This window comes from Solanum verrucosum, unplaced genomic scaffold, assembly GCF_900185275.1.
Source record: "Solanum verrucosum unplaced genomic scaffold, falcon-dt-bn FXZP01000108.1, whole genome shotgun sequence".
Taxonomy (NCBI): Eukaryota; Viridiplantae; Streptophyta; class Magnoliopsida; order Solanales; family Solanaceae; genus Solanum; species Solanum verrucosum.
The window spans coordinates 4,002,784-4,029,956 of record NW_026020274.1 but is presented as its reverse complement, the minus strand read 5'-3'; the positions used below and the strand labels follow the sequence as shown (position 1 = coordinate 4,029,956).

Sequence of the window (27,173 nt, the reverse complement as noted above, 5' to 3'; positions counted from 1 at the left end):
CTTCTTCCCAACCAAATGCCCCCTTAATGAAATGATCTGCAATTATATATAAACATTTAAGGATTATATTAGATCACAAGTTCCAAAAGTCTTTTTTTTTTAAAACACCATACCAAATCAAACGATATCACAACGTAAAAATCATATTTGTATGTTATAGCTATAGTGTGTATAATTGCACTCCATAGCAAATTTTATGTTTGTTATGGAGCTTTTGATTTGTATAATTCGCTAGATACATCCAATTTTATACAAATTGTTCAGTTTTGTATAAATTCATTTATACATTGTAATTTGTATAATAAGATCTGTATTTGTATAATTATAAGTGTATAGGACGAAAATATATGTATTTGTATTTGTATATACACTTTTCTCTCGCTTTATACAAACACAAACACATTTTATACATTTGTATACCGAATGGATAATTGTATACCAAAAATGGCTAATTGTATACCGAACCAGATGGCAAAAAAATGAGATGTTTGTTGTGAATTACAAATAAAATAAACTATGGCTATAACATTTAATTTGAATTAATAGTTTGTTATTTCATACAATTTTCCCTACTTATTTTAGTAATATTGACCTAATTGAAAAACAACATTTATTAGTTAAACCAATCAAATATTAACATGAGGGTGGCTTTTTTGATATATATTGTAGCTAGAGTCGTCAATATGGGCTAGGCCCGTTGGGCCGACCTGGCCTAACCCGGGATTTGATAGGGCTGGGCTACAATTTTTGGAGCCCATTTAAGAAAATGGCTTTTTAGCCCGGCCTGAATAAGCCTACCGATTTGTGGGGCTTGAGAAATATGGATAGTGCCGGCCCGTGGGCCAAATAAAAATTAATTAAAAAAATAAGATAAAATAGAGTATTAAAATAACAAGAGTCTAAACTCAAAATCAGTTTAAAGTTTGAAATATTACAATTTAAATACAAATTATGTTTATAAAATATGTATTACGTAAAATAAAAACTCCCTAAATTTTTTAGGAATCACTACATAGGCCGTAGCCTATGAAATATTGTCATAGTTTTTGTGTTTTATTATGATCATTGAAAAACAATTAGGTTTATATTTTTATTTAGCTATTTATACTTTTATTTGTGGATTTGATTAACAAGTAGTAACACTAACACCATGTAATATTATCTTGTCAATATTTATGATAATATTTTTAAATTATAATTTAATTTAAAAAATTATAAAAAATATATTTTTACGAAAAGAGGGCTGGCCCGGCAAACCCGTAGCCCACATACTTGTGGACTGGGCTGACCATTTTCTGACCCACATAAAAAATGGGCTAGCCCGGCCTGACCCATCAAATTTCAAAGCTTATATGGGTTAGCCTGGATGGAATGGGCCAGCCCATATTGACAACTCTAATTATAGCTAGTTGTCTAAAAGCAGGAAACGGTCAATATATATATAGTTGGAATATTGTCATCACATAAAATCTTATCCTTTAATTATACATTAGTTCACAATAGGATTACGTAGTTTGCCATCTAAAAAAATTCTTAGAATCTTGGCAACTACCTTCCATAATATGACACGTATCACTCTCGCGATTATCGGTAAGACACATGTCACATCCTGGTTAAATTGCCACATTTTTAACACCTGGCGATAACAAGTATTAGTTTAATTATGAGAAAAAACATTTTTATGTTACTGAAATAAACTTCACAGAAAAAAACTAAAAACTAATTGATAGTACTTTGCTTGTTGTCAAAGAAAAAATTAAAACAAAGAAAAAACTAATGATATCCCACATTATATATAGATTTATACACCCTTGAATAAACATAATTTAATTAATTCTTATCCAATAAATAAACTAATCCTTCAAAACATTGTATCGTAGCATCTAGTATTTGCTTGGAAGTTTTTGTTGAAAGAAAAAGATACATCACATTTCATGTGAATTAAGTTTTTTTTTTTATGGTTTTATTCCACGTGTTTCGATTAAATTTTTGAGATAAGACGTATTAAAAATTAATAGTCAATGAACCTCTTATTAACTTGTACTCCATCTATCTTTTATTTTCTGTGATATAATTTAATTGAGAACGCAATTAAAAAAAAAAAAAATATCAAATGAAATTAATGATCAATTAATATATTATTATTGCTTAGTTTATCTATCGTCTATCCATCTGCAATAATTAATTATCGCTCATGATCATGCTTTATATTATAGGTAAAAACTAACTAGTTATTGGGTGTTTATAGTCTACCAATAAAAGTAAGACACATATCTTTCATACACGAGCCTATTACTTAATTACGTTGTTACCTTATTATTTTAGTTAGCTGAGGTTAAATTGTTAAAATGATTAGTTAGATTGTAAACACTCGATGGTTTAGATAAGTGGACATTCCTATATAGTGTTAAAGAGGCTCATATATAGAATGACGCAAAATAATACTTGAGGCAACAAATTCAATTAATCAAAATTTAAAAACAGAAATTTCACTTTTATCATCAATGGGTTTAGCCAAAATATTTATAACACAATCCAAATAAGTTTAACTCATGGTTATATAAGCAATTCTTCTGGTTCCATTTACAAAGTTTTCTTGTTTTATCAACAAATAATAACCCATCAATACAACATAAACATTATTTGATTTTAAATTCGGAATGATGCCCTATACTCACTACATAAAAAATGATCATAAGCGGCAATTAATTCTTAATTACTGCTAAATATGTATTAGCACTCTTTGTATATGTCCCTAAAGGCTTTAGCGACATTGATTCTAATTGTTAGGACCAAAATAAGCAGGTGTAATGCGGAAGCTAGCAAAGCAAACCTCGAAAGACCACGAGTAAGAAGACAAACGAGAAACACACCAAAAGAGACAGATTTAACGTGGTTCAGTCAATCGACCTACGTCCACAAAGGAGATGAATAATCCACTATAAATATGAGAGTACAAAATATAGAGAGAAACAACCTCAACCAATTCACTCGGAATACAAGGAGGTGCACAAAATTCTCCTCCATAACCGCAACTCTCAAAACCCTAGGACTACATTGTGAATGCTAATTAAGTTAGAAGGAACAAACCTATATTTATAGAGTCCTAAAACCTTTCCTACAAGAAAAGGACTAGTCAAAATATTAAAACCTTTTCCTAAAAGGAAAACTTATTTATGGTAAGAAATCAGGGTAAATAACCCCAACACTAATGACACTTAATTAATGTCGGTAAAGACTTTAACACTCTTTATTAATGTCAATATTTAATGTCGCTAAAAATTGTTTTTGTTGTAGTGGTACTACAAAAAATTTATAGTTTATTAATTTTAAATATAAAAATATTTTTTTTATTTCTTGGCAAAAACATACAATAGGACCAAATTAGATGCTATTGTAAAGTGTAACATGTGCTTGACGGACACTCATAATGTGATGACAATATACAGGCAACTAACTTAATTATAGCAAGAATTTTCTCAACTTTTTATATTCATATTTTTGGAACACTATTTATACACAATTCCATAAATTAATCATCAACTCTATGATCTAGCTAGCTAGATCCATCTACATTTTTTAAAAATGTCTAACATGGTTATAATGAGATTAATTAAGTGATAAAGTTAATTAGATCAATAAATCAAATTAAAGAAAGTTGTCTAGGTTCAAGAAAATATGTACCTAGACAAGAACCAACTAAAGATTCATGATAAAACATTTCAGACAAAGTTTAATTTAAGAAAAGAAAACATTATATATATTGTGCTCCCATAATGGAAGACGACATAGAAAAGCATGCATACACCAAGATAAGATTGAAAATGTCTGATTTGATCACTGGAGAAATTTAAAAAGGGGACGCAATTTGAGATATTATTTAAAATAGGATGAGATAAATGAGATATCTTTATATTAATTAATAAAAATATTTTGAGTATGAGAATAGGAAGCGTTATGAATTAAGCTATGTAAATTTATGTTAGTCCAACTAAGTACTATAGATATTATTGAATATAACATATGGTTATAGGTGGGGTGTTCACGGGTTGGTTTGGATCGGTTATTGGTCAAAATCAAAATCAAACCAACTTAATCGGTTTTAAAATTATCAAAACCAAACCAAACCAAATATAATATACATTTATCGATATGGTGATCATCGGTTTCGGTTTGGTTTGGTTCGGTTCGGTTATTAACCATACACAAAAATAAAAGAAACAGTTCGTTTAAAATGTGAAAAAAGTGACAACAATCCATTCAAAACGAAAAATAGTTAGAATGACTTAAATTACTGAACTTTCGATCACTAAATTTACTATCAGTAAAGCTTTAAAATTCACTATATTGGCCTAGAAGGAAGAGACAATAACATTTTCAGTCCCACAAAGAATTGTTATAGACACTCATATACATGAAATCAATAAGATAAATGTTTCATCTTGGGCATTTTTGCTTTCAATAAGTAAATTATAAAGAAAATTTAACGAAAATATGTATAAGATCTTTAAAATTGTTTATAAAAACAATATATTAAGTATGTATATTAATAAAATATATGTATATAATTTAACGGTTCAGTTCGGTTATTTCTTCGGGTTTTTTCGAATAAAACCATAATCAAACCAAATACTATCGGTTTTCAAAAATCTAAAACCAAACCAAACCAAACTCAAATAAAATTGGTTTTATTTTATCGATTTGGTTTGGTTTTTCGGTTTGGATCGGTTTTTTATCTAAACCGTGAACACCCCCAGTTATAGGAGTAAGAATTAATTCAAAATGTTATTAGCTTAGGTAAGTTGTTGAGTTTTAAAAGGGAAAAGGAAAAAGGGGATCAATCAGAGCTAGATATAGAGACGATTATGATGAATAATAGTTTTCTTTATTAATTAAAGATTTTGAGTTGGAATTTGATAATAGAAAAAATTAGAATGCAAAATTAAATAACTAAAAAAAGGTAGTGCTTTCTTGGGCCCACTAGTGTTTCCTAGGATAATAGCCTTATTACAAGACAGTACTATTATATTCCCTTCAATTTATTTTACTTTGTCACTTTTTATTAAAAATAGATTATTCAAAGTATTTCCTTCCTTTGTTCGTTTTTAATTTTCTACTTTTAAATATTTTTTTTTTATTACTTCTAACTTTTAATATATCAAGAAAAGATCATATAAAAAAATCATGTTGTATCCTTGACATTATTTACTTATACCTTAAATTATTTTTCAGACCTAATACGAAATATTAATTAATAGAGATAGTGTGATAAAATAGTCATATATGTGATTTTTTTTCTTAATGGGTGTGTCAAGTTCAAATTTGACAAGTATAAAAATGAAAGGAGGGAGTACTTGATCAATTCACTTTACTATTTCTAAAATTATATTTTCACTTTTACTTATCACTTTTGACATATCAAGAAAAGACCCAAAAAAATTATTTTACTCTCAACACTAATTACAATTTCCTAAATCATTTTTCATGATTTAAGATTATACATCAATTAATATGAGTATTATAGTATGATATTCATATTAATTATTGTTTCTTAAAGGACACGTAAAATCAAAACTAAATAAGTACTTAAAAGTGAAGAAATAAATTAATTACCAATTTAAAAGTCAAGATATAATTAATTGTTTGTTTCCACTTTTATCCTTGATGCAGAAGAGAGGAGTTTAAAATAGGAAAAAAATAATAAATAAGGATAGTAAGAAAATTTTCAACTTACCTTCTACTTAATCATTTTCTTTAAGAAATGTATAAAACAAGACACGACACGTAAAATGATCTTGAGGAATTGAAATATGTCACACATGAGTTTTTTTAAAATAAATTGTACTAATAAACAAATGTAAATACATTTGCTTGACAAAAAATTGCTAAAATTATTTGATATTTACAATGCTCATACATTTTGTAAAGTTGTTCAAAAAATAAGAGTTAGGTGCCTACGTAGTTTATTTTCTTCTTAATTTCTTTTATTAGAGAAAAATAAAACAAATTCCAAACATTAAGTTTTTTTCCAAACTTTGTTTGGTTGGAATGTATATCAACTCTTTGGCATATTTGGCTATTATTACTTAAGTTGAAGTATGTACAAATTAATTAGTGGCTTCGTCAAATATATATGATTAACACACTCTAAAATGACTAATGTGTCCTATTAAATTGCTAATTATATATGTTCACCCCACGTCGACTTATTTTCCTTTTTAATTTCCACTTATTGCTTTCAAGAATAAATCAAAGTGAGATCAAGCAAAACCATTATCTTGAAACTCTATATTCCCTCCGTCCATGTGAGGTAGTTTGACTCGCACTAAGTTTAAGAAAAAAAGAAAGATTTTTTAAACTTGTGGTCTAAAATGAATTGATAGAAATTTGTGTGGCTATAAATTTTCTCATTAAGGGTAAAATAAATATTTTAAAGTTAAATTTTTATTTACTATAGAAATGTGTCATTCTTTTGGGAACTGACTAACAAGGAAAGGAAGTCATATAAATTGGGACGAATGAAGTAGTAAATTTCAATTGAGACAAAAAACGTCAAATGATTTTTTTTTATTTTCTTCGTTCGAGCTCAGTTTAAATTATTTAATTAATGTTATGCTTATTTTTTTATTAAATGGTGTCGATATTTATAGAAAAAAAAAGATAAGAATTCAATTATCATATTTATAAGTAAAATATATTCTTAATCCATTGATTTAGTTTGATTTATTTTTTTAAGATAGAAAGGTGTTGGTTTCAATACTACTTAACCACAATTTAAAGCAATAGTATGTCCTACTTTGCAAAAATATGTTTAGGTTAAAGTACAAACCTCCAACCTCAAAGAACAAAACAGTATTTTTATATATGAATACAGAAAAGGATCAAAATGTCATTTCATTTCATAAATAATCTAAAAATATCCTTCTTTCATCTATTAAAAAAAAGTGCCATCAAAATTTTTTTAGATCTAAAATTATCCTTTTCTAACCGCATAATAATATTGCAGTTGATGTGGCTTTATCTTTTAACCTAATCAATTTATAGTAATAAAACGATAAGCACCAAATACAAAATTACAAATTATAGTCGTGTATAAAATAAAGGGAAAAATGACAAATATACTTCTGAACTATTGTAAATGGTATGCAGATATCCTCCGTCATACTTTTGGGACATTGATGCCCCAGCCGTAAAAAAACTAGACCATATATGCTCTTCACTCTAACGGAAGACTAAATAAGGATACGTGACACAATCTTATTCGCTGCTTTATATATTTATTTATTATTATATGATATAAAATATAATAAAACCATGATGCCAAAAGCATAAAGTAAAGGCTATAAAGACCCAACTTTTTATAGAGCGGCTTCGTTTTTGTACACTATTTTGGAAGTTTCTCAACCATCCCCCCATTTTCTTCTTGCCACTTACTTTTTCTATCCACCATTCTTTTCTTCTAGTTTTTGTCTTTGGAATTTTTTTATTAAACCTATATATATAGAGAGATGCTCAATATTAATTCATTCACCACAACTCACAACCCTACAATAATCACATCAAAGTCACAATCATAATCCTACAAATCTAATTGGAAAAGGGTCTACCTTGTGGAGCCCCCTCAGTATTTTAACTATTTATGAGGAGAAATTATTAAGTGGATGATATATAACTAATTTGAAATGAACTCTAAATTCTAAAATAAATTAAAGTGCAAATAATATTGTCCAAATGCCTATCAATGTCATATACTATCATATTTAAATATTCTAATTGCACAGGATATATGTCGCCTTCCGACCTCTATTCACCAAAGCTAATACAGATAAAAAAGAGTTACCTAGTATCTTTTGTTTCCATTGAATTTTGAATCATATACTATCATATTTTAGTAGACGTTTGGCATGCAAGTTCAGCTTGTGATTCAAACTTATGAAATAAAATTTGTGTTTGGAAATGCAATTGTATTTTATAATTTTAAATCATGAGATGAAATTTCAAATTCTCTAAAAACTTGGTTTGGAAATTTCATATCACGATTACACATTTTTCAATACAAAAATTGCACAAGTTTATATTATTATTTTTTAAAAAATCTTTTATATCTACACAATTTTATATGAGAGAAATTAATTAAAGGAGTGATGAAATATTTACGGAATATGAATAAGATGATATAGTTACTAATGATACTAACCATGTTCAATTTTATTAAAGAGTAGTATACTACAACTCATTTTTAATTTAATATATTTTTTATTAAATTAAAATTCGGTGAATAAATATTGTATTCTTTTTAGTATAACTTTGTGATAGTGTATTATATTTTCGTTATAAACTTTTGCTTATTTGATAAGATTGTATAAATAATTGAGACAATTTTAATAGTTTTCACTATTTATATAAGAGTTTTTTTTTATGTTTATGAGCAAAAAATATAACTTCAAAATACTAATTGCATGTCAAACAAAACTTTAATTTCATCTCATATAATAGATCATTAATCTATATATTCTACATTTTTTTGTATATCTTAAAAATATTTAATTTTTTCTTAGTTAGTAAACTTTTCAGCTCCAACGATCTACATATTTTAATTTCTTATTTAAATTTTTAAAAAACGATACTTGTTTTGAAATGGAGAAAGTAACCAACAGTTAAACGGTATATATCAAACCAAACACAAATTATCAGACGTTGACTGTCAATTAACCAATTAATAACTAACATAGAAATCATCAAATTAAGATCTAATTTGATGAATTACCAATTGAGTTTTTTCTAATCATAGATAAAATTATAAATGTGTGATGATAACGTTTGAACCTTAAACTCATTACGTTACTCGTTATTGCAACTCAACGTCCTTGCTATTCCATATTGCTTGCTCCATAAGTAGTTCTTAATAAAAGATTAATTAAATAAAATTATTTAATAAAAGATGAAGTCAAAATTATAACATTGAGTGTTATGTTGGATAAAACAACTGTTACATTTGATTTCATTCATAAATTTATTTATTTTCTAGTTATTTAAGAAAAATAATGAAATTTTTTAAATTAAGTTTCCTAAGTTTGACCGCAATAAAACAATTCAAAACGTTTTTTAATCTAGTATATAGAATAATATGCTACAAAGCTGAATAAATACTTTGATCCAGTAAGTTGCTTTCAATTTGAAGAAAAGAAATTGAAGAAGACAGCTCAATTGGTTAACAGGAGCAGCTTTGTCTGAATATTTTATGTGTTCATAACCAATATACTTTAATTATTTGTGAAGATCTCTTTAAACAAGCATAAGATTATTGCCAAATCTCGTTTATTATGAAAAATCATTTGATCATGATATTATTTAGAAAATATTTTTTATTTGTATTTACGCCTCTTTAAAATTAGTAATATTATATTATCTCATTTACATCACATCGAGATAATACAAGATTACTAATTGTGAAATTACATATTCATTTTCTCCAAAACTTTTTTCTTAAATTATTTTAAGAAATTAAAGTTAATATTAAAATTACAAATAAAATGTATCCAATCTAATGTAATTTGATTTTGCATTCACTCTAAATTTCACTATTTGAAATAGATATCTTAAAAATCTAACCCTATGTGCTTTTTAATTTTTCATCCACGTTGAAAGCTTTAATATAATTAATTTCAAGTCAATAACAAATTTATTTTATTAATATTTATAGTCTAAAGCTAATTGATAATGATTGAAATATATTTAAATTTGAATTAATTATGACTCTTGTATTCATTTTGGTTTTTATTATTGTAAAAAAAAAAAAAAAACTTGTGTTGATTATGATCCCTTCATATCCTTACGACACGTGTACTATTACACATCTCCCACTCCAATTCATTTCCCTTTACGATGTTTCACAAAAATCTACTCAATTTACATTCGACCCCTAAAATCTTCCTTTTTCGTAATGTCTATATGATAAAAAAAAAATCAATTTAGTGTTTGTTTAATTTTAATTTAATATTGTATAATTTGTTAAAATAAATAAATTTAAAATACATTGGTAATATCAAAATGTTTTTAAATTTTGTGATGTGAAAAGTTAAAGTAAAAAAAAAAAAAATCATAAAAAGGGAATAAATATTTTTTCTAAATGGGCTAAAAAACTAAAATGAAACACAGGATTATTATCTTTTTGGCCACGGAAAAATATAGGTTCTGAAAGTCTCCTAGTGATTATAACCTCTTGGAAAATTTTTTACTCCTAAATGAGACCACTTTTTTTCATCAATCCCAAGAAAAATACTTTTCGTGTTCCATATTGAATGAATTTATTGAGGCAATCTATATTTATTACTCGACTAATGCTAAATTATCAGAAAATTTGGTTAGAATTTAGCCAGAAATTTAATGCTAAATGACCAGAAAATTTGGTTTGAATTTGGTCAGAAATTTAAAATTGTAGTATAATATTTTTTCTAATTTTAAAATAAACTAATTATTTTTCTATTTTTTAATTAAAAGATATTAAAGTTAATAAGGTAAAAATGTTCAAAAAGGTAAAATAACATAGATAAAATATCATTTTGGCCAAATTCTGGCCAAATTTTCTTACCAAAATGATTTTTCCTTATTACTCTAAGACATAATGTAAATGATATTTTTCACTGTTATTTTTTTGTGAAATAATAAATATAATTTTGTAAGTAGTATAATTTAGCTCCTAGAAAATATGAAATTTTATTAAAGGAAAGAATAAATATAAAAATATTAAAATATTTATCTTGAATTTTGAACAATGAAAAAGTTTCAAACATTCATTTAATATGCAATAGGAGTATTTATTATTTTATTACTATAATTAGAAATAATATAAATTTAAAGTTATAAATGTAATAAATTTGCAATTACACCTCACAAATTTGAATTTATTTTTTCTTAAATATCTGTCAAGTCAAATAATGTCACATGAAATAGCACGGAGGGGTGGAAAACATTTTCATTTTGATTTCCAAGGGTTGATTATTTCTAGAATTTTCTTGGACAGACTTTACTTGTGTGTACAACTTATGTGATGACACATGTTGTTACTTTCCTTCCCCAATGAAACAAAACCCCCTTTTCCCCTAGAAATACTGATCAATACATACACTACTATACATTCAAGTCTATCTCTTTTTTTTTCCTACTCATCTCTCTGTATTTTTGTTTGAAACAGCAACAAGAAGATACCCTTTTTGGGCTTTTCCTTCTTTGTTTTGTGTATATATAGAGGTAGGAGTTTGTGGGGGTGTAAAAAGATTACAACTTTGAGTAGTACCAAATGATAGGGGTAGAAGATTTGAGCTTGGACAAGCTGTTTGTGAACAATGGTAGCAGAGGTGGGGTTTGTAAAATGGGGGGTGGGGTGATGATGATGGGAGAGTGGAAGGATATACCTATGGAGTTGTTGTTGAGGATTGCTTCACTTGTGGATGATCGGACGGTGATTGTGGCTTCTGGTGTTTGTAGTGGATGGAGAGATGCAATTTCTTGGGGACTCACTCGTCTTTCCCTTTCTTGGTATGACTGACTTTTCTTGTTTCTTGATTTTGATAAAATTTTAAGGTTTATTTTGATTGTGTGGTTTTTCTTGATGTGATTGATGAAGGGTAGTTCTTGTTCTTCATTTGTTTGATTGTAAATGGTCAGGGGAGTCGAGTCAGCAAAAGACTGAATTTTTGTCTTCTAGAAGAGTTGAAGGAAATAGGAAAAATCTACAAGTTTTTATGTGTTGGACTATTTTGGTCCTGTTTACCTTGATCAATCTGTTTGAGATGTTATGTACAATTGATCAAATGGAGGAACACATGAGGTTTTCATTGTTTGTTTACTTTTTTGGAGGAAGGGGTTTGTAAATGTTGTTGAATAAAGCTTTGAGTTTGGAACTAAGGTTAGATGTTAAAAGGGGAATCATAGTAGCTCAGTGGATTGTTGACTACCTGAACTTTTTTATCTCGTTGGTGAGGAGGGTATGAGTCCCCACCTTGTAACCCCTTCTCCTTTACCCTACCTCCGTTTTGTTCTTTTGGAAAAGGTTAGATTTTTTATGTTAAAAGGGGTTGACTGAAGATTTTTTCCAATTTGGATTTGTGAGTGCCAAGACTTGGATGAGCAAAGTTAAGTTGAAAAGCTTGCCTTGCACTGGCATCAAGGGATTTGGGGGAAATGAGGAGATTAGAGAGATTAGGATAGTGATTCAACAGCCTTAATCCCATAGGTCTTATCACATGTGTTTGTATCTGAGATGCCCTAAATATGAAATATGGTCATAGCATAATGGTTATTGTTCTACTTTGTGGCTAAATTTTACCCTTTTTCCTATGTGCTTCATCCTGGACATCTGGAAGTTGATATCTATGTTTTAGTGCTCAGAAGCATTGAACCGGAGAAGATATAACTTGCATATGATTGTGCATTTGCCTTTATTTTATATTTTTCCTTTACCTTTTGAGGGCTTATTCATATGTTTCTTGCTTGCATTTTCTGGATTTGTAGTGTTGGTTTCTTACCCCCTCCTGTTTATTAGAATTTGATTGTATTTCCCTATCTTGCTGGTATTTGTAATCTGAGAGTTGATATTCTATGAATTGGGTACATAGATATTTGTGAGTTATCTTTCCCTTGTTAATTTGTGGTGTTATATCGGTTTCTAAGTTTTTTTGTCCCCTCAGGTGCAAGAGGAATATGAACAATTTAGTGCTGACACTTGCCCCCAAGTTCACGAAGCTGCAGGTTCTAACTCTTAGACAAGATTTACCACAACTTGAGGATGTTGGTGTCGAGACAATTGCCAATCACTGTCATGAATTGCAAGACCTTGATCTTAGCAAGAGTTTTAAGCTAACTGATCGTTCCCTTTATGCTTTAGCTCACGGCTGTCCAAACCTCACAAAGCTGAATATCAGTGGGTGTTCTGCTTTCAGTGATAGCGCTGTTGCATACCTAGCTGAGCGTTGCCGAAACCTAAGAGTCTTTAACCTTTGTGGTTGTGTTAAAGCTGCAACTGATAAGGCATTGAAGGTATATGTCTTGTCCTCTCAAATGACCTGTAGGAGTACTAAACTGTTGTTTCTTCCGACTTATATGACTCGTGTTACTCCTTGCAGGCTATTGGTTACTACTGTAACCGACTGCAGACTGTAAATCTAGGTTGGTGCGATAAAGTTGGTGATGAAGGTGTAATGAGTTTGGCTTATGGGTGTCCTGATCTCAGAGCCCTTGATCTGTGTGGCTGTGTCCTTATAACAGGTAAAACATGTATCTGGTTAGGTTTTGTATTTAATGTCTTTCCTTAGCAGTGGTATGTTAACTATTAAACAGTCTAAACTGACTCGGATTTGCCATGCTTATTAGGGCATAAGTTGTATTCAAGTATTCTAGAGATTTTATGCAAAAAAAATCTTACCAAAGAAAACTTATTCATGTCCTATTAGTAACTAACTAGAAGGAGATATTCATGCAAGATATTTTCTTCTAGGAAATGAAAAGTGAAACATGATTTTGATGTATACGAGGGATATGAAAGACCTTACTTTAGATTTTATATCAAATAAACTCCTATGGTTTGTGGTGTCTGAAAATGAATGATGAAATGCATATTAGGCGGAAGAAGTTTTTTTTCTATGGAGGGGTGTCCAAACTTGGGAAGTTTTCCTCAGCCGACCGATTGTTAGATGTCTCCAACTTTGTGTGGATATTTTTGTTATGAAATTTCATGATCATTGCTCTCAACCTGTTAGAGCAATGGCAACAAGATAGCAGTGTTCTAAGTAGTTTAGATTTAGAGGTCTCTGTTTCCTCTCGTTGGATTGTCGAGTGTACTCTCACCTATGTTCTACTGCCTACTTCTTGATGGGCTATTAGTTGTTTCCTTTTTCTACTGAAGTTTGAGATAAAGTTGCTGATGTTTCCAATTGGAATAATTTTTCTTGGTTTAGTCATCCATTTAACATAGCTATTATCTAATGCCTGCAGATGAGAGTGTGATTGCTTTGGCAAACAATTGCCCTCACTTGAGATCCCTCGGCCTATACTTCTGTCAGTACATCACAGATAGGGCAATGTACTCTCTAGCTCAGAGTCGGGTCAAGAACAAGCACGAGATGTGGGCATCTATGAAGAAGCACAGGTACGAGGACGAAGGGCTTATGAATCTAAACATCAGCCAATGCACTGCTCTCACACCTCCCGCCGTTCAAGCAGTATGCGAAGCATTTCCTGCTCTGCACACATGCCCTGAGCGACATTCCCTCATCATTAGCGGATGCCTGAACTTAACATCAGTGCACTGCGCCTGCTCTGTCCAAGCTCACCGTGCGCGTGTTCTCCATCCAGCTCACTGAGTGTTCTATGGAGGAGAAGTTACCAAGTTTCGAAGCCGTCATAGAGGGAGAGAAGAAAAATAGGGCGAGAAGGTTGAAACGCCCTTGTACATATTTGTTTGTGAAAAAACTATGCTGGACAATCTAGGCTGTTTAAGCCAAACAGGTTCTGTTTGTTTAATCTGTTGGACTGAACTTGTTGGTTTATGTCAAAACTCTTAATGACTCCTTTCATGTGTTTTTGAGTATTTGGTGAAAGACATTTAATTTCCTGTTTCAAAGTTCACTCCTAAAATATGGAGAAATAACTTTTTAAGTGGAGAAATTCTATTTTCACTCCTAATGAAAAAAGCTTTTCATTGCTCCTCTAGGTTAATCTATATGTTTGTATAACTTGTTTGCTTTCTTAAAAAGTTTAATGTAGGGGAAGCAAAATCAACCTATAAAATCAAGTTTGGGTAGGTTTATTTTATTAATTTAGTTCATTTCAATATGTTTGATTTTGTTAGTTTAAAAATTGAGTTATTATGCATTCCAAATTAATTAAAGTGTTTTTTTTTGGGTATTTAAATAAATTATAAGAAAATAAATGAAACAAATTGAAATTTTAACAAGAACTGAACGAAAGAATGAAAAGAAAAATATTACCAGCTTCTAGTTTTTTGACATAAAGGAAGTACCAAGAATCAACAAAAGGGGTTAAGTTATTATGTTAAGTTTTATTTCATTTAAGTTTAAGTAACTATTTGTTTATTTATTTCCGTCTATTCTTTGATCAATTAAGATTTAGTTCACTCGGTTCATTTGACACCTTTAATGTATTAGGTTTTCCGATTGACGTAAGGTTTTTTTTCAAGCATTATTAATACAGTTGGAGTTTAAGTTGTATGTACTGATTGACCTAAGGTTTTTTCCCAGCACGTTATTAATATAATTTAACTTGTGATTCTACGTCTATTTTTATCGGGTTACAATTAGCTAACTAGTGATATTTGTGTAAATATTTTCTACGTCGGTCGTGACGTAAGTGGGAAAAAGGATATTATTTGCAGAAATTACAGTAATCATATAGGTGATGAAATTAAAAAAAGAAAAAGAAAAAGAAAAAAAAAGATAGGTGATGAAATAGACATGTGAACATAAAGTTCTTAAATTGGCATTACTTTTTAGCAAATGAAAGTAATCTAAAATTAGTAAATAATAGCTATTGCTTAGTAGAACTTTGTCTCTAATTTTAGTGACATTTTCCTTCTTATGTCGCAGTTTTACTAAAATTATGGAATCATTGTTTTTGCGTAATCTAATAAACACAATCAGAAAGAAGATAATCCAACAAACTTCTATAATTGTAGAAATAATGATAGTTATGATCTACTTGACTGAAAAAACAAAGAATCAAAAAAAAAAAAAAAATCTTTTGGAGGGAATTAAAAAATTATTTTTCATACTTTTTACGTATTATTTTAAGATTTATTATGTGTAAAATAAAGATTCCTAGTGAAAAGGACATGAAATTAAAAATAAATTTGTATAATCATTTAAAACAAACATAGTATTTCATTACATGTTTTTCCAATTACAAAACAAGCTGCACAAATATTAATTGGCTTACGCCTTTTTGAGTTTTCTTTTCAATTATCCGTATTGCATAAACATTCATAAGTGGGATTGATTAATTCGAAGCTAGCTTACGGAATCGAAGCGAAGAAATTAGTTCATCCATATTATTTGCCTTTGTATACAATCTCTTCATCATCCACATCGAATGCTGGATTACACAAACATCTAAAGAGTCTACCAATTCCCTACAATATCACAGACCAAAAAAAAGTTAGTATTTATGTATTAAGATCTCATCGCCAACTTTTAGTGTAGAGTCTGAGATTTGAATTTGAAATGTTAAGATGAATTTTGAATTGCTGAGTCAACCTCTAATCTTGTATTCAGGGGAATAAAAACATTATCTTTAACTTTATGTCTCGAAATATCATTGGTTTCAATAGATAGTATATAGTAAGTAAAAGAGTAAATGGAAGCAAAAAGAGAACCTGTGTGAGTAGAGGAGTTCTATAATTTAGTGTTCTTAGTGAGTCTTCTTCATCATCACTGCTATCTGAACTAGATTCATCAGCATTAATATCGCCTATTGCCTTCTTTTTCGACGTTCCAACACACTTCTCCCTCTATAGAATAAAAAGGGAAAAAATGAAAATGTTACAATGAATTCGTATAGTAGCTCAATAACCAACAAGACAGACTTGTGTTTAGAAGGGATATGACAAGTACATTTCACAAGTTATGCTTAATCCTTACCTCAAATACTTTTCCCAAAATCTTTAAAGCCATTGCACGTTTCTTGAGTTCTTCCTTCTTCACATTGCCTTCTTGTAGTACCTGAAAGATTACTCACAAGTAACTCAAAGGTCTCTTTTCAAGAATAAGCTCGTGAAACATAGCAACATTTGATCCAAGGCTTACCAATTGGCAAACATGTAAAAGAGTCACTTCAATGTCTACGACATTTAGTTTCCACAATGAATTCATTAATGTTTCTCTGTTTAATCTTAGATGTGATTCAACGTCGTTTTCAGGGCCACTACCATCCATTTTAAACTGGCGACGAACATCTTCTTGAAGTTGTAGCAGTTGAAAAGCACCTATAAAACATTATAGTCCACTGCATCAAAGATACAACAGATATATGACAAGCAGGGGAGTACTGGATCTTGAGTGAGATAATGTAAGTTTTACCTTTTGCTGCTGTTAGCTGTGACTTCCAGAAATGACCTTTGTTGCGAACCCACTCGGCCATGAATGGAACTCCCAAGTAAATTGCTTTCTTTCCAAGCTCTTGTGCTGCCTGTCTTGTGTATATGTATCCAATAGTTTGAAGAATCTCAGCTCCAAATGCTGTTAACAGAAATGTCAGGTTCTAATTAAGATTTTTTTCTTCATTTAGCTCTCTTCTAAGGTCACAATAGATTTCACTGCATTTTCGTGTTGTGCTTATTCAATGCTGTCATTTTAACACTTGTCATGGTAAATTCTGTAAAACTTACAGCAACCAACACAAGAGTAGTGAGCTGACCTGCTTGTGAAAGCCGTTCTGCTTCAGATTCTACACGACGTATAAATCCCATTCTGTCACCACGAACGTATTGTTGAAGAAAATCTTTGAGTGTTCTAGCAAGCTTTTCTTCCCTTTCCTTTTGGACACCCTTCATAACATAGTTCTATTATAACAAAGCAAGCTATGTTCTTTTTTCTCTTGTAACAAACAGCCAAAAAAGTGGAGACATATATAATTTGAATGTTAATGACATACTTGCCTTGAGTCTATCATGGAGCTTTTCAGGGTTGTCGTTTTCGCTGACTAATTCAGAGGAAGCCATTGATGCAACAGATAGATGTCCGATGTAGTCTTCAAAAAGTTCGCTCCCAAAGAGGAGGGCAAACACAGCAGTTGGATCAAGCATAGTTTCCCTACAAAGAGAACATCAAAATTAGTATTGATGGTAATAGAAAAAAACATCTTTTTACATAGAAATTTGTGAATTAGCAAACTACTTGCATTTATCATCTTAAGGGTTGCTGGCTAGGAAGAGAGTTATTCATGTTTTAAAACTAACAAAATTAATACCATGTATTTGGCACTCTGCACACCAAGTATGGTGTTTGGTTATCGTTTTACAATCCCACATAAATAAAGCATGTATACATTTTGAGTCAATTTATGTACAATTATATGCAAAGTAGAAGATGGAATAACTAAACCTAGCATAACTAATCTTTGTATTATTAATACCTGCATAAGTCTAACGAACAACCAAATAAAATTCAGAAGAAGCATTTCTAGAAAGATTACCTGGAGACACATGACTTTCCATTTTGATCATATACATTTCTCTGTACTGGATCACTCAAAACCTGATATGCCTCTCCTAATTCCTGTTTTTTACAATTTAAAAACATTAAAAAAAAAAAAAACAGATAATTTTTTGCCTAAATTTTACCGAAAAGTGAACATAAAATAAGCAACAAACAATGTGTTTGCCTGAAATCTTTGTGCAGCAAGAGGATCATCTGGATTTTTATCAGGGTGAACTTGCCTGGCCTGCACCACAAGATGAAAAAACAGATTTCCAACATCATTTAACAAATCAGAAAGGATAAGACATTTTCCATTACCATTTGTACTTCAAATCAAAATGAAAGTAGATGAAACAAATCTTCATTTCCAAAACAAACATCCCAAGAATCATACTACTTGGATCCATTTATCAAATTCTATAAGTTTAAACAAATGAAACTTAAACAATACTACTCTCCCTATCTTAATTTATGTAGCAAAGTTAAAATTTCGAGAGTCAGCCAAATTTTCTTTTTGACTAGAATTTCTTTTAAATTGTTACTTATCATGATTTACCGCGCTTTTTACATTGTTTTCAAATATATTCATTTTATATCAAAAAACATAAAACTTTTGTGTCCAGATTCACACCATCAAAGTTTAGAAGTTTGAATCTCGAAATTCCAACTAATGCCAAGTAAATTAGATCAACTCCAACAGTCTAAAAAACTGCACAAAATTCAAACATAGAAAGTAAATAAACAAAACAAATGAAGGAAATTCAAAAACCTTGAGATAATATGCCTTGCGAATTTCCTCTTCAGATGCTATAGGACTTACACCAAGAACATCATAATACTCTGTCTCTTTCACCATTTTCTTTTCTTTTTTCAAAATCCCAATTAACAAAAAACTACTCTTTTACCTCCTCCAATACTCTAATCACCCTTTTTACGCGGTTCTAAAATCTTGATGCAAGAGCGGAAAACCACTTGACAGTAAGTAAAGGAAACAAACCAAACGAAAAAAAAAAAAACTCTGAAAATTGTATGATCTTGTAAGGACAAAGAAGAAAGAGGAGGGGGTGAGTGGGGTGTTTTAGAGGGGGGGGGGGGGTGGGGTATGATGAAAAGAATGTCACAGAATAAGAGAGTGCCCCCACGAGACAAAGCTGCCTTTCCAGTTCTGATCAACGAATTAATTAAGGCTTTTCGCGGGAGAAAAACACTATTTTAACTGTCACTTTGTGCCTTTCATCATTTTATCAACTACTCTTTTCAAACTTCTACTTTTTTGCTTCATGGGCTCTGGGCTCTTTTCTCTTCTTTAATGGGCTTTATTTTTTTCTGGGGGCCCATTTTCTTGGTGGTGTCTTGGACCTACCTTATCCAATTGTGTTGTCACTCACTTGAAACAATAATTGTGGACCAAAATATAGATATAGATGCAGAGCACTTAAAATCTGTTGCTTGTCGATACTCTAAAAATAGTGTATTTTTGGAGAATCTGACATGAGTGAACGCACAACTTAGCTTAAAATGTCTTAGTCCAAAAGGAATGTCCCTTGATGCCATAAACAAAAAATACCATGTCTGCTTTTTATTCAATAATAATAATACAAAGATGACTGATCCAAACAATTTTAAGCTCAAGCGCAAATGTTATAAGAAGGTAAGATAAGAACTAATCTCACAATATTACAGGTAAATCGTTTTTTTTCTTCCTGTTTTTCAATTTTTATCACTATAATATTTTGTATTCCAAATCTTTAAGATCCTCATCCATTGGTATGGTATAGAAGAAGTGTTCAATTTGCTCGACCTCGCCCTGTGTCTCGTTTCCTCTCTTTATTGGAGCTAGGCTCTCCTTGTAATTGAAAACCCAACAGCCAGCAATGTTAAGGTCCAGCTGAAATCCAAGATCTGTAACTTGTCTTGTTGTAGGGTCATATAGCACCAGCTGTGAAGTTTCTGTGATCTCAAAAACCATCTTATCGTTATCCCAGATGTTGCGAGGCCAATGAGCATCTATATGAGGTTGTACAGTTAGAACTTTGGACCAAATTCCCTCTTGTTTCAATACCCACACATCATATATGGATGTCATAGGTTTGCCAGGGTCACCGGTTAATAAAGCAAGTGAGTTGCCACGCAATGTAAGCGTCCCCCAATGTTCACTTGGAATATCTGGGACTTGCATCTCCCTAAACTGTTCGCTGCCCATGTCAAAAGAGCGAATCGTGTAGATCTCATCAAGGCCCCTAGAAAGCCAATAATAAACCCCGTTGAGATAAGTGGTGTCAAGGGGTGCAGATAAGGTAGAACTGGAAGGGAATTCAGGAGTTAGATGTTTCCATGAGTTGTTGCATGAGGAATAGACACAGGCATAGACACGAGGATAAACACCTTGTCCCGGTTCATCCCAGAATACTCGAATCCATACAACCTTATAATCTTGAGTCAACAGGTCAAATCCCAATCCGAACTGATGATCATGGTCCGAGAAAAAGTACTCAATCTCAAAAGGCGCAGGAGGCAGAGGCCTGAACTCTCTGGTGGCAGGATTCCACAAACCCAAGCAGACATCGTCTCCATAAAACTTCTTCTGCACTAAGAATAAGCCATCAACTGGACCAGCAACACACGTGAAATCAGCGACCCTCGGAAGCTGAAGGAGAGTTTTTTGTTCAGGGGTCACACCTGGAACAATTTCTTCAGGGAGCAAGGAGAATACAACAGACCTTACAATGGCGTCTACTTCACGTGCTACTTTCAAGTTGCAAACAAGGAGACGGGCACAATTGTTCTTGTGATGAAAATGTTTTTCTATGAAACTCGGACTTTTGATGAGAGCATACCAGTGCTTGCACACACATTTGAAACGCAAGAGTGATTCCACTGGCAATCTCAATAGAATATCAACTACTGGATCTTCTGGTAAAGGACGGCGACCATCCATACTGGTGGAAATATAAGTAGAATGAGGCAACTTACAAACATATTGAAAAAGGAAAGATCTAGAAAACATGCATTAATAGAACACACAGTGCAACAAAAAAGATCAAGTAGTAGCATTACCATGTGAAGCAAAAAATGGGAAGTTACAAATTTAACCACTCAGCCACAAATATTTACATCCGCAAGCCATTACACATATATTATGGGTATACATATTTTTAAAAATATTTTGACAAATTTTCTTGTAGATCAATTTGGGAGAAAAGATCCAAAATAGTTCCTTATGTTTGGCTTCAGACTCAAGGTCATCCCTTCCCTTTCTTTTATATGGTGCACTAATAGTCCTTTAAGTTTCAAGTATTAGTGCACTTTTAATCTCTTCATTAACATCCATTTACTCATTAACGTTTTGATCCTTTACACATCCATTTATGGCCTCCACTGTATACGTTCTGGTATAACACAAATTAATTGTTAGATTTATCTTAGCAATTGCAGATGAGTCTTCATTTGTACTTGTTTTATTTTTTGGCTCTGCATCTTTCATTGTTTGGTGTGCACCATTCAAGATTTGCTAATTCTTTAACTTTCTCCTCTATTTTCCATACGCAATTAATAAAAGTCTTTGGGTTTTCCTAAATAAAAGCTGACTATATATCTGAAGCATAACCAAAGAATAAAATAAAAACAAGAAAAAAGGAAAAAATCTAATACATACTTAGTCTTCGTGTATCAATATCTCAAATTAGCATCAGATAAAAGTGCAGTAATACTTAAAACTTTGGAGGACTATTAGTGCACCAATTGATGATTTCGAATCTAAAGCCAAAAATAAAGGACTATCTTGGATTTTTTCTTTCGATTTGGGCTGAAATGGGTTGGACGGATCAATAATCAGCCAAATAGAGTCAATAAGAGGAGACATGTGGTTTTCTAGTCTTTTCATTAACTAGTCAATAATTATTTTTAAAGCTACATATCAAGTTAGTATATAGAGCAATTTTGCAGTTAATTTAAGGATTAAGGAGCATGAAACATTAATTACCCTTTTCTACTAATATCAATCTACAAATCCTTGGAAATGGAACAATTTTAACTTACCCAATATTGAAATGTCAAAGATGGAAAGAAAATAAAAAGAATTAGCATAAACAGAAACAATGGCAGCAAAACCCTGTATCCATCCCCAAATAGCACAAATTCAGATTCAGATTCAAAAAAATAATCAGAAATCTAACCTTATAAGCTGATGAAGAAGAAGTGCCGCAATTACGACAAGGTAAAAATGGAAAAAGAGATATTGGATTGATTGAGTGGTGTTGTAGAAATACCTCCAACAGTTGACTACTTCCTCACTTTCCTACACTTCTTTTGTCATTTTAGTTTATATAACTCCCCTTAATTCCTTTTATCCAAGTTTTTAATACCAAGGAATATGATGGAGTAATAAATACTTATTCATTGTTAATTAGAGGTCTCGGATTTGAATCTTTTTGGCTATGAAGTCATCCGTGTTAGGGAGCACTTTACCCATAATGTGAGATTTTCCGACTGGGCTCTAATATGGATACCGAACATTGAGCGATTTTTTCTTTTTTTACCTTAGTGGTCATTTGGTAGGTGGATAAAGCTACATCTAATACATGAATCACTACAAGAAAAGTGCTGATTACTTTGGGATTTTCATAGGGATAATACGGTACAATCCCCAGGTAAATTGCTTACTTGTGGATTTTTTTTGCAAATTAAAATTTGATAGAAAAATCTTCGTAAGTAACTATTACTTGCGGATTTAAAATATTCCTAGGTAATTTAGTTGCGGAAATAAATCCACAGGTAAATTATTTACGGATTTATTTGCGATTAACTATCAAAATTTTGCAAGAATTATTTGGTAAAATTTTTTATGAAAAGGAGCTCGCCTGCGGCTTATAATGGAAAAAATTTGCAAGTAATCCCCCATGAAGATCTCCAGGTAAATCCGAAGGAATATTGGACGTGAAATTTCCTAATTAAAAAAAGAAAATTTCTTGCGATATTTATGAAACTATTTTGCAGGAAAATTCCTACGAAATACACCAAGTAAATCCGCAAGAAAAAATTGTTGCAAAAAATATTTAGCATTTATCCTTATGAAAATCTCCAAGTAATAATTCACATTTAAATCACTAGATACTTTAATAATTAGATAAAAATCTATTTCAAATCCCCAATATTTGTCAAAAACAACATTCAACAAGTCTAATGTAAACCATTACAACTAACAAAAAACATAATTCATAACATCCACATCAATAATGTATGATTCTTAAAATGGTCCAAAACAAAATATTTCAAATTTGAACCCTCAATAATACTACCAACTATTAGGGTTAGAATCACTTTCATCCACGTTATTAGGGTGAGAATCACTTTCATTCTCATTGTTAGAGTCATCATCGCTTTCATCCTCGTAAGTTTGGTTGTCTTCCTTAGATGATGGTTCATTTAAAGATGATTTGTTGTATACATGCTTCATCAACAAGTCCAATTCCTTCCTCATTTTCTTATTTTTGTGTCGCTCGTTCTGTAACTGAGCATACAAATAAGCATTTGAAGCATCTATCTTGGACTTAATCATCTCATCAATTTCTTCCGGCAAAGTTGATGTTGATTTCTTAGACGCCTTTATAGTTCGACCCAAAGAGCCAAGACCTTTGACTCTTCCTTTTTTCTTTCCACCGACAGATTGCACCAAGATATCCATTTCACTTAATTGAGAAGGCTGATTAGCTGAATTAGTTTCTCCTTCCACAACAGATGCACTTTGAACAGCCAATATTTCTTGCTTCTTTCTTTCAAACTGAGTCTGCATAAGAATAAGTTATTCATACCATATATAGTGCTAGTAAAAAATATATTGAATAATTTAATCCAATTCTTAAAATAAGCAAGCATGCATGCATCATTCATTAGCTTTAATATTAACTACCAGTAGTAAGTATATATTACCTTGAATAGGAAAAAAACAGAAAGGCGTATCAGTATTATAGTGTTGAGGGACCATGTTCCACTGGTTTAGTGTAATGCTTCAACCACAATCATTTAATTTTTTTGAAAGAAAATAATATAATATTCAACAGAGCTAACTTGTCACGGCGCTTCTCTTTCTGCATCTTTTCTTATCAATATCAACATATGAGTTTCTGATGAAGCGCGGATTACATGGCTAAGTAAGAATAATCTAAGAAGTTGAGAAAGATTGACCAGAAGAAGGTTGACCACGAAAGATAGGTTGATCAAATGGGGGATCGATGTAAGCGGTGTAAAAGGGCAGATGAAACTCTTGGGCATCTGTTCTTTCTCTGTCCAGTATATACGGGGATAACTACTAAAATGGTAGGGAATCATAAGACCTAGTTGGGATTGGCCAACGGAGCGTGTATGGTTGGAACATCATTGTGGAACAAATGGAGCTAATTCTATCATTTATCGAATGGCCTTAGCGGGATGTACATATCAAGTGTGGCAGGAGCCGAACCAAGTCATATTTCAAGGAAAGAAACGAACTTTGTCTACAATTGTGAGATTGATAATCCAAGGTATATACTACTATGTTTCCAAGAAGCCTAAATTGGCTAGAGTTTTGTCCAAGCTTAATTTCTATCCTTGCTAGAGCTAGATAGGTAGTAAAGGAGTTGGGATACTTTTAAGCAAACCACATAGATATGAACCATATACAGAATGTGATAGGTTAACATTCATGGACATAAAATGCTGGGGGAAACTAATGTTGATTGCAGCACAAAATTCTGAATCGATATGTAAATGACAGGCATAAACCAGTGATAGATTGCCAGTCAACAAATATAAGCAAACCACATAGATATGAACCATTCCACATAGAGAAGCACATTTTATGCTAGTTGACAGCAGAATTTGCTATCACTTTCTTGGCTAAAAAGGGAAGAAAAATAAAATAAAATGCCTAATTGGTGAAACAGAAATCACAGCCAGCAACTAGAATAAATAGTTCCGATTATTCAATAATGATATTAGTACAATAACAGTGATACTAATGCTTAAAAGCAACTGGGACATTTTCCATAGTGACTGTATGTTTTTTGTTACTTGAGCGTGAGTTCTCACTTTGTTAATAAAATTTCCGTAGTTAGGAAAAAAAACATATAATATAATATTTCCTTTACTACAAAAAAAAGAAAAGAAAAAGACAACCTGCCCAAGTACTAAAGCAACCAACTCGACTAGTAGTGCAACGAGAACAATTTTAAACATATAGTTGAAGGGTACACAACCATGTTTTGTTGACAAGTTTGCTATTGGAATTACTGGCTTACAATGTCCTTTGAACCTTCATACAGAGATAATGAAATATACAACAAACCACATGAAGAAATGAAGGGCCATGTTGAATTATAGCACCAGTACTCGGTAGTAATAGAATGACTCAATGGTCTTTGTAGTTGTAAAAATTAGTGGTTTTTTATATGCAACATCATATCTATTCATTAATGTTTACAACATTCATATATAACTGGAACAATCTTTAATAGTAACTAGATGATGACAACAAGTTTAAAATAAAAGAGCAGGACATCAAAATAACAAGGAACAACAACGATAAAGTCATTTGGATGCCTAGCACAACTGGCCAGTTTACTATGAGCTCTTCCAAAGATACAATCTGAAAAATGGAGCTTAAATAGACATACAAGCAGTGTTTGGCTCAAAGTTGTTCTATTCAAGATTTCGATCATAACTTGGAGAGCTATTCAATACAAATTGGATATAAAAGAAAGAGTGACAAAACTTGAAATTATTACTAGCTACTACACTAATAATACACCAGATCCTAGTATGGAGAACATTGATCTTTCACTTTTACTTAGTTTTACAGGTTAGGATGATTTGGAGCTTCCATCCCACATATTACTTTACTAAACTGAATTCAAAAGAAAAACAAGGATAGACGAGAGCTATGTGTCTTAAAGAACTACACAAAATATCAAATGAACTAGCATAGATAAGTGACCCCAATCTCTCAATATCTACTCCAAATAACTTATTTAAAGAATAGAGAACCGATCCCAATCTCAGAGATTTTCAAATCAAACAACTACCAGTAGACAGATGTGTGCATTACATCAATATTGTGGCGAACTGGATGTGTCTTCCAATATGGCAAATCCCAAAAAATATTTTTTTTGGTCCAATTATGTGATTTTCCATAGCCATAGAACTTGCGTGGACCAGATTCAGTGATCTTTGGAAACCCTTTCACTTTTTCCCACACTTGATCTCCAGTTAACCTAGGAGGAGGCCTAGACTTTTCCTCTTTTCCTTTATAAAAAGAATTCTTGTTTCTACCAAATTCATGATTGAGAGGCAAGAACTGACGGTTACAATCAAACCAAGTAACTTTTCTTCCATTTTTCAAGCTAAAAGATTTTGATTGTTCCATACAAATTGGACATGCTAATTTACCTACTGTACTCCATCCCGATAGCATGCCATAGGCAGGAAAATCATTTATTGTCCACATCAATGCTACTCGCATGAGAAAATTTTGCTTTTTTGATACGTCATAAGTTAGTGCACCATCTGTCCATAATATATAGTAGCAACTCATCTATTAATGGTTGAAGATACACATCAATTTTATTCTTGGGATTATGAGGACCTGGAATAATCAATGTTAAGAACATATATGGAGCAGTCATACAAATATCAGGAGGAAGATTATAGGGAGTAACAATCACAGGCCAACAAGAGTATGGTGATGCTGATTGACAGTAAGGAGTGAAACCATCAGAGCAAAGGCCAAGCCTAACATTTCTAGGCTCTATAGAAAAGTTGGGATAAGTTCGATCAAAATGTTTCCACGCTTCTCCATCTGAAGGGTGGCACAACACACCTTCTTCCCTGCGATTTTCATAGTGCCAACTCATGTGCTTGGCAGATCGTGTTGAAGCAAATAGTCGTTGAAGCCTAGGAATAAGTGGCAAGTAATGCATAGTTTTGTAAGGA

At 31.4% G+C, this 27,173-nt stretch overlaps 4 protein-coding genes across 4 annotated transcripts; 1 reads left to right on the top strand and 3 right to left on the bottom strand.

The window, feature by feature from the left end:
- The first annotated feature begins 11,156 nt into the window (after window positions 1-11,156).
- LOC125834111 (F-box protein SKP2A-like) lies at window positions 11,157-14,567 on the top strand. Its single transcript, XM_049513292.1, has 4 exons — window positions 11,157-11,538; window positions 12,690-13,038; window positions 13,125-13,266; window positions 13,993-14,567. Exons 1-4 carry the CDS (start codon window positions 11,300-11,302, stop codon window positions 14,358-14,360), a joined length of 1,098 nt encoding a protein of 365 aa, XP_049369249.1. The 5' UTR covers window positions 11,157-11,299; the 3' UTR covers window positions 14,361-14,567.
- A 1,283-nt stretch (window positions 14,568-15,850) lies between these two features.
- Window positions 15,851-19,095, bottom strand: LOC125833936 (chaperone protein dnaJ 10). The gene is made up of 10 exons (XM_049513101.1): window positions 18,979-19,095; window positions 18,394-18,453; window positions 18,205-18,287; window positions 17,669-17,822; window positions 17,428-17,557; window positions 17,091-17,249; window positions 16,818-16,996; window positions 16,653-16,733; window positions 16,388-16,522; window positions 15,851-16,144 (listed from the first exon to the last, which is right to left on the bottom strand). The coding sequence occupies exons 1-10, from the start codon at window positions 19,063-19,065 to the stop codon at window positions 16,064-16,066; spliced, it is 1,149 nt and encodes a 382-aa protein (XP_049369058.1). The 5' UTR covers window positions 19,066-19,095; the 3' UTR covers window positions 15,851-16,063.
- Window positions 19,096-19,917: 822 nt separating this feature from the next.
- Window positions 19,918-22,473, bottom strand: LOC125833915 (F-box/kelch-repeat protein At3g23880-like). The gene is made up of 2 exons (XM_049513073.1): window positions 22,385-22,473; window positions 19,918-21,148 (listed from the first exon to the last, which is right to left on the bottom strand). The coding sequence occupies exon 2, from the start codon at window positions 21,145-21,147 to the stop codon at window positions 19,933-19,935; it is 1,215 nt and encodes a 404-aa protein (XP_049369030.1). The 5' UTR covers window position 21,148; window positions 22,385-22,473; the 3' UTR covers window positions 19,918-19,932.
- Window positions 22,474-23,502: 1,029 nt separating this feature from the next.
- Window positions 23,503-23,892, bottom strand: LOC125833885 (uncharacterized). Its single transcript, XM_049513035.1, has one exon. It carries the CDS (start codon window positions 23,890-23,892, stop codon window positions 23,503-23,505), a length of 390 nt encoding a protein of 129 aa, XP_049368992.1.
- Between the last annotated feature and the right edge of the window lie 3,281 nt (window positions 23,893-27,173).

Coding starts and splice junctions, on each gene's coding strand:
- LOC125833885 (XM_049513035.1), bottom strand. CDS start 23,892: ATGGATATCTTGGTGCAATCTGTCGGTGGAAAGAAAAAAGGAAGAGTC.
- LOC125833915 (XM_049513073.1), bottom strand. CDS start 21,147: ATGGATGGTCGCCGTCCTTTACCAGAAGATCCAGTAGTTGATATTCTA.
- LOC125833936 (XM_049513101.1), bottom strand. CDS start 19,065: ATGGTGAAAGAGACAGAGTATTATGATGTTCTTGGTGTAAGTCCTATA. Junction 18,288..18,393: donor TTGCTGCACAAAGATTTCAG/GCAAACACATTG, acceptor TGTAAAAAACAG/GAATTAGGAGAGGCATATCA. Junction 17,823..18,204: donor GGAAAGTCATGTGTCTCCAG/GTAATCTTTCTA, acceptor TTCTCTTTGTAG/GGAAACTATGCTTGATCCAA.
- LOC125834111 (XM_049513292.1), top strand. CDS start 11,300: ATGATAGGGGTAGAAGATTTGAGCTTGGACAAGCTGTTTGTGAACAAT. Junction 13,039..13,124: donor CAACTGATAAGGCATTGAAG/GTATATGTCTTG, acceptor TACTCCTTGCAG/GCTATTGGTTACTACTGTAA. Junction 13,267..13,992: donor TGGCTGTGTCCTTATAACAG/GTAAAACATGTA, acceptor TAATGCCTGCAG/ATGAGAGTGTGATTGCTTTG.